The following is a 7,795-nucleotide window of genomic DNA, read 5'->3' as shown; positions in this document are numbered from 1 at the left end:
GCAGAGATGATATTTCCTAAATAAATATTTATTAGAAATGAAGCTTTGCAAACAAAATAAAGCTTTACACTAAATGTTGGATTCCCTGCAGTAGGAAACGCCATAAAAGAACAATAAACATGAACATTGTGTTATTTCATCCTCCTAACATGAGTGACTGCATCTGTACTTCATCCCTGCAACAAATCCTGAGCTGCGTTTAAGCCTGGTTCGTAAAGTGAAGTTTTGATGTCACTTTTTTTTTACACAATTATTTTTATTCCTAGGAAAAATCATGACTGGATCTAAATAAAAGAAGACATAAGTCTTTTATTTATACTTGTACACACTTGACGATCCACTCCTGGTTTTGGTTAAACAAAATATAAAAAATGCCCCCAAATGCCGGGTGAACAAGGCCTAAGAGTATGCTCAGAGAGTAGAGGTACAATGCGCTCTAGTACTGGGTAAGAATTGTGCAGTCATTCGTCTCCTCACACTGGGAAGTTAGGCCCTGCTCACACACAGTTTTTTTCCGCGAAAACTGCGTTGGAAAAACGCGCCAAAAATGGCTACCATTTATTTGAATGGGAGGTGGACGCGTTTTTTTTAACCGCGAGCGGTAAAAAACGCTCACGGTAAAAAGCGACATGCCCTATCTTCGGGCGATTACGCCTCTGACCTCCCATTGACATGACAATGGGAGGCAGAGAAAGTTTATTTAGCTGCGTTTTTGCCCGTGGCTATCAATGGGCGCGAGTGAAAAATGCAGCGAAAAAAGCGGCAAACGGCGTGCAAGGCAGATCAAAATTCCAAATGGAATTTTGAGGCTGAATTTTCTGCCTGCAAAAAAACTCTGTGTGAACTCAGCCTTAGTGTGGTCTGGCCAAATTTACTTCTATTGCATCAGCTATAGTGCCTATGGAAAATTTTGGAAAAAGATGTGGCAAGCCCCATAGTATTTATTATTACATCTCCTGACATTCTACTTTATTAATACTTTGCATACTGTATATGAACTTCTGTCAAATTATTGTCACATTACTATTATCCTATCTATAACTGAAAAGAACAAATAAGCATAAGAAAGTAGAATAGTATTGTAGATGTTTCCCATTGTATCGGTCATTAATAAAAACACACGTTTTGCATAATTCTATCTATTTTAGCAATTTTTTACATTATTGTTCCTTCATTAAGTGTTTTCTCGTTGTTTCAAGAGGACCAGTGTTCTAATGCTTTAGCAACTTGTTCATCAAACTCAAACATGCAGGCCGCCTGCGGACTACTCAGTTCCTGTCTGTGATAGAGGTTTCCCTTCTTGCGTGGTATTGTAGGATTTACAACTATCGCATTTCATCCCCAAAATGTGGAAAGGTACAGTTGATCTTGCACTGCAGTCAATGCAGAGTATCTGTGTGAATTGGAAAAAAAAAAAAAAAACAAAGACAGAATTAAACAGAAGTAAAGGGTCCAAAATGACATTAGTTGTCCAATCTAAAAAAAAAATAAGGAATAAAAAAGTAAATCCTGACAAATGTGCCTGGATATACAATGAAAGGGTCTGACCCCCACCGATCAAACATTGATAGCCAGGCTATAAATGTTTTAGTTCTGATTTTTTTTTAAAATTAACACATTTAACTATCATATGCACAATTTGATCCACTCACATCAACATTCATATTCTGATATTCAGGTGGCATCGGCGTCTGGGCAACTTCTTCATCAAGCTGGTTCCAGTATCGGGACATATCCAGGGCAGACCGCATGCATAGAGGACACCGGTACCCTCTGTAATGAAAGGAGATGAAGCTTCATTGTCAAAATCTTCTGACCAAAAAGGTCAATTCATTTAATAGAAATTTGCATTTGAAATTCTTTCACTATTGACGGTAAAATGTTCCATTTATGACTTTCTAGGAATGGCGCAGCTCTTCTCTTTCCATGCAAACATTCTACATGTAAAAGGGGAAATGCAAAATTACCAACCTTATGTACCATCAGTAAAAAATATCTTTCCACATAAAATGTCTAAAGCACTATAGTGCACCAACAACTCCACACAAGCATCAGATTTTCTTGGCAGATATGTGGACTTCTGCAGCACGCACAACAATGAAACGTCCATGGCTGTAGTGGCCACCCATTTCCAGAACAAAATAGATATAGATATAGATATATATATACACACATATATATATATATATATACACATACATACATATAAACTAAATTAATATTCTGCAGTGCGTAACTTCATCTCAATGTAGGACACTGTTCCTGAGCGCACAGTACTCTGCATAATCTATATAAATAAACGCAAAACAGCAATACTACTGCAGCATCCTGATGTATTCTGTTCTTAAAAAATGTAATTCTGCAGACCAGACAGGCCAAATGAAGGTCAGACCCATATCAAAAGTGAGGTCAACAGAAATTAGTATCTTAAATCAGATTAGAAAAACGGTCTCATTGCTTTGGTATGCAGAAAAGGCCAGATTTAAAAGACAGACGTTACTGGCAGGGCAGATGTGCTCGGTTGCTGCGCAGCGTACAATGCCATGATTCAGTGTTAAACATTCTGCCAGGATGCACAAATGACATTTCGGCAATGAGTACTGTAATATACTTACTGTTTTAGCATATCCTCATAACATGTACTGGAGGGACACAACAAAACCACAAATTAGATTTCACATTACATAAATCTCCCAAATACACAGAATCTGATAAGACTACTGTACATTAAGGCCTCATGCACACGACCGTATTTTTTCCCACCCGTAAATACTGGCGTAAATACGGGTCCGTTGTCACACGTATTCGACCCGTTTTGCACCAGTATTTACGGACCCGTGCCCGTAAATATGGGTCCGGTGTCACCCGTATTTACGGGCACGTTTTTGGCGGCAAAATAGCACTGCACTAATCGGCAGCCCCTTCTCTCTATCAGTGCAGGATAGAGAGAAGGGACAGCCCTTTCTGTAATAAAAGTTAAAGAAATTCATACTTATCCGGCCGTTGTCTTGGTGACGCGTGCCTCTCTTCACATCCAGCCCGACATCCCTGGATGACGCGGCAGTCCATGTGACCGCTGCAGCCTGTGATTGACCTGTGATTGGCTGCAGCGGTCACATGGGCTGAAACGTAATCCAGGGACGGCCAGGACGTCGGGCCGGATGTCGAGAGGGACGCGTCACCAAGGCAACGGCCGGGAGACCGGACTGGAGGAAGCAGGAAGTTCTCGGTAAGTATAAACGTCTTTTATTTTTATTTTTTACAGGTTGCTCTTTATTCTGATCGGTAGTCACTGTCCAGGGTGCTGAAAGAGTTACTGCCGATCAGTTAACTCTTTCAGCTCCCTGGACAGTGACTATTTACTGACGTCGCTTAGCAACGCTGCCGTAATGATGGGTGCACACATGTAGCCACCCGTCATTACGGGAGCCCCATAGACTTCTATGGACTGTCCGTGCCGTTATTACGGCCTGAAATAGGACATGTTCTATCTTTTTTAACGGCACGGGCACCTTCCCGTAAGAAAACGGGAAGGTACCCGTGGCCAATAGAAGTCTATGAGCCCGTTATTACGGGTCGTAATTACGACCCGTAATAACGGGAGTTTTTACGGTCGTGTGCATGAGGCCTAAGATGAATCCATTTCTGGGATTGGACACAAATAACCAGTGTTAACCCCTTAAGGACGCAGCCTAGTTTTGGCCTTAAGGCTCAGAGCCCATTTTTCAAATCTGACATATTTCACTTTATGTGGTAATAACGTCGGAATGCTTAAACCTACCCAAGCGATTCTGAGATTGTTTTCTCGTGACACATTGGGCTTCATGTTCGTGGTAAAATTTGGTCGATATATTCAGTGTTTATTGGTGAAAAATTGCAAAATTTAGAGAAAATTTTGAAAAAATTGCATTTTTCAGAATTTAAATGCATCTGCTTGTAAAACAGACGGTTATACCACCCAAAATAGTTACTAGTTCACATTTCCCATATGTCTACTTTAGATTGCCATAGTTCTTTGAACATTCTTTTATTTTTCTTGGACGTTACAAGGCTTAGAACATAAACAGCAATTTCTCATATTTTTAAGAAAATTTCAAAAGCCTTTTTTTAAGGTACCTCTTGAGTTCTGAAGTGGCTTTGTGGGGCCTATGTATTAGAAACCCTGATAAAACACCCCATTTTAAAAACTAGACCCCTCAAAGTATTCAAAACAGCAGTTATAAAGTTTTTTAACCCTTCAGGCATTTCACAGGAATTAAAGCAAAGTGGAGGTGAAATTTGCAAATTTCATTTTTCTTGCTGAATTTCAATTTTATTCATTTTTTTTTCTGTAACACAGAAGGTTTTACCAGAGAAATACTACTAAATATGTATTGTCCAGATTCTGCAGTTTTTAGAAATGTCCCACATGTGGCCCTACTGCGCTCGTGGACTAAAAGACAAGCCCTAGAAGCAAAGAAGCACCTAGTGCATTTTGAGTCCTCTTTCTTATTAGAATATATTTTAGGCAGCATGCCAGGTTTGAAGAGGTGTTGAGGTGTCAAAACAGTAGGAATCCCCCAATAGTGACCCCATTTTGTAAACTACACCCCTCAAGGAATTCATTTAGGGTTGTTGTTACCATTTTGACCGCACATTTTTTTCACAGCACGTATTTGAATTGGGCTCTGAAATGAAAAAAATTTCATTTTTTCCAATAAAATGTCATTTGTGATCAAAATTTCTTATTTTCACAGGGAACAAAATACCCCATTTTGTTGCCCAATTTGTCCTTAGTGTGGCAGTACCCCATTTGTGGTGATAAACTGCCGTTTGGGCCCATGGGAGGGCTCAGAAGGAAAGGAGCGCTATATGTTTGTTGGAGTCCAGATTTTGTTGGATTGGTTTTCGGGTGCCATGTCGCATTTGCAGAGCCTCAGAGGTATCAAAGCAATAGAAACCCACCAAAAGTGACCCCATTTTGGAAACTACACCCCTCAAGGAATTCATTTATGGTTGTTGTTAGCATTTTGACCGCACAGTTTTTTCACAGCACCTATTTCAATTGGGCTGTGACATTAAAAAAATGTCATTTTTTCCAATAAGATGTAATTTTTTACCAAAATTTCTTATTTTCACAGGGAACAAAATACTCTATTTTGTTGCCCAATTTCTCCTGAGTGCATCAATACCCCATTTGTGGCAATAAACTGCCGTTTGGGCCCATGGGAGGCCTCAGAAGGGAAGGAGCGCTGTGTGTTCTTTGGAGTACAGATTTTGCTGGTTTGGTTTTCGTGTGCCATGTCGCATTTGCAGAGCCCCAGAGGTATCAAAGCAATGGAAACCCACCAGAAGTGACCCCATTTTGGAAACTACACCCCACAAGGAATTCATTTATGGGTAATGTGACCATTTAGACCCCATAGTTTCTTCACAGAACTTATTTGAATTGGGCTGGGAATGAAAACAAAATTATTTTTGTCAAATAATATGTAGTTTTGGCTGAAAATTTCTTATTTTCACAAGAAACAAAATACCCCATTCTGTTGCGCAATTTGTTCTGAGTGCCGCAATACCCCATTTGTTGTGATAAACTGCCGTTTGGGCCCATGGGAGGGCTCAGAAGGAAAGGACCACCATTTGGCCTACTCGGGATTTTCTAGTGCGAAGTCATGTATGCAGAAGCCCCTGAGGTACCAGTACAGTTGAAACCCGCAAGAAGTGACCCCGTTTTAAAAACTACACCCTTAAGGCATTCATCTAGAGGTGTAGTGACCATTTTGACCGGAGACCTACACCCCATAAACTGTAATGTGGGTTCTCCCGGGTATGGCAATACCCTACATGTGGCTGTTATCAGCTGCCTGGACACACAGCAGGGCCCAGAGGGGAAAGACGAGGGGGGATAAGCTGTGCGGAGTGCATCAGGGTAAGTAAAATTGGGGTAAATTATAAACCAAGGGATGTATGATAAATTTTAAAACACTTTCATACAGAGCTCTGGTTATTCGGGACACGTGTCACATTGATATATTGTGTCCTCCCTTATCCCCCTCTTATAGCAGACTTTGCACCTCTTTTGACTTTTTCCCTTCTTGCCAGTTTGGGGAACTTCCCCTGGAAAGTGTTGCCCTGGTACGATGCGTGTGGCCCCGCTTCCAGAAGTACTGGGTGCCCCCCCTTCTTGGTCCCTAAAGATTAGGTTCTTGATAATCACCTCTTGAAATTCCAGGAAAGTTCCCGTCTGGCCTGCACATCGACGTAGCACGTACGCATTGTACAAAGCCATCTATATGATGTTCCCGGCCAGCTTCTTATACCACACCGCATGGCGCTGTAGGGCTTCAGGGCTTGATCTTACAAGTCCATCACTCCCATGTACCTATTGTACTCCAGGATGCAGTCTGGTTTGGGGGTGGCCTTTCCTTCATATATCCTAAACCTGTAGGTATACCCTGATGCACTCTCGCAGCTTATACATCTTCACGCCATACCTTGCCCTCTTACCCGGCAGGTACTCGCGGAATTGAACCCTCCCTTTAAAATGTACCAGGGACTCATCAATAGAAATACACTTCTCGGGGTGTATGCTTGGGAAAACCGGCCACTGGAACGGTCTAATAGGGGTCTCCGTTTAGACAAACGGTCAAAACTGGGGTCATCTCGGGGTGGGCACGGCTCATTATCAGTATAATGTAAGAAGCGAAGTATTGCCTCATTTATTTATTTTTTTAGGTTCCAGTTCAGTTCTGAAGTTGCTTTGAGGGGCCCATATATTAAAAACCCCTATCAAATACCCCATTTTAGAAACTAGACCCCTCAAAGTATTCACAACAGCATGTAGAAAGTTTATGAACCCTTTAGGTGTTTCACAAAAATTTAGAGCAAAGTAGAGGTGAAATTTACATTTTTTTTTTGTCAGAAAATCCTCTTTATACCATTTTTTTTATAACACAAAAGGATTTATTAGAGAAACGCAACTTAATACGTATTGCCCAGATTCTGCAGTTTTGAGAAATAACCCACATATGGCCCTAGTGCGGTAATGGACTGAAGCACCGGCCTCCGAAGCAAAGGAGCACCCAGTGGATTTTGAGGCCTCTTTTTTATTAGGCACCATGTCCGGTTTGAAGAGGTCTTGTGGTGCCAAAACATTGGGAACCCCCCAAAAGTGACCCCAATTTGGAAACTAGACCCCTTGAGGAATCCATTGTAGTTTTCTTGGGGTGCATGCGGCTTTTTGATCAGTTTTTATTCTATTTTTAGGTGGCGTGGTGACTAAAAAACAGCAATTCTACTATTGTTTTTTTTTCGTTTTTTTTACAGCGTTCACCGTGCGCTATAAATGACATATTCACTTTATTCTGCGGGGCGATACGATTACGGCGATACCAGATGTTTATAGTTTTTTTTTATGTCTTATGGCGTTTGCACAATAAAATACGTTTTGTAAACAATCATTCACTTTTTCTGTTACCTTATTCTAAGAGCCATAACGTTTTTAGTTTTCAATCAATAAAGCCGTGCGAGGACTTATTTTTTGCGTAACGAACTGTAGTTTTGATCAGTACCATTTTTAGGTACATGCGACTTTTTGATCTCTTTTTATTCCATTTTTTGGGAGGTGAAGTGACCAAAGAATTGTGATTGTGGTTCGGTTTATTATTATTTTATTTTACGGCGTTCACCGTGCGGGATAAATAATGAATTAATTTTGTAGTTCAGGCCGTTACGGACGCGGCGATACCAATTATGTATAGTTTATTTGTTTGTTTATATATTTTTATTAATAATAAAGGACTGATAAGGGAAAAGG

The 7,795-nt window shown here is 40.6% G+C and overlaps 1 protein-coding gene across 3 annotated transcripts in view; it reads right to left on the bottom strand.

Annotated features, from left to right (window-relative positions):
- Positions 1–285: 285 nt before the first annotated feature.
- Positions 286–7,795, bottom strand: part of RCHY1 (ring finger and CHY zinc finger domain containing 1) — a 49,467-nt gene continuing 41,957 nt past the window's right edge. For 2 of the 3 annotated variants that reach the window (XM_075860700.1, XM_075860702.1), the window contains exons 7-9: positions 2,616–2,642; positions 1,653–1,773; positions 286–1,393 (exon numbers count right to left, since the gene is read on the bottom strand). In XM_075860700.1, coding sequence (XP_075716815.1) covers positions 1,265–1,393; positions 1,653–1,773; positions 2,616–2,642 — 277 coding nt within the window. In that variant the 3' untranslated portion in view covers positions 286–1,264. The remainder of the gene's footprint in view (positions 1,394–1,652; positions 1,774–2,615; positions 2,643–7,795) is intronic. The other variant, XM_075860701.1, reaches the window with a different exon arrangement.

The sequence above is a fragment of the Rhinoderma darwinii genome, chromosome 1, assembly GCF_050947455.1.
Source record: "Rhinoderma darwinii isolate aRhiDar2 chromosome 1, aRhiDar2.hap1, whole genome shotgun sequence".
Classification (NCBI taxonomy): domain Eukaryota; kingdom Metazoa; phylum Chordata; class Amphibia; order Anura; family Rhinodermatidae; genus Rhinoderma; species Rhinoderma darwinii.
Note: the sequence above shows the minus strand (reverse complement) of the source record. Positions and strands in the feature narration are given on the sequence as shown.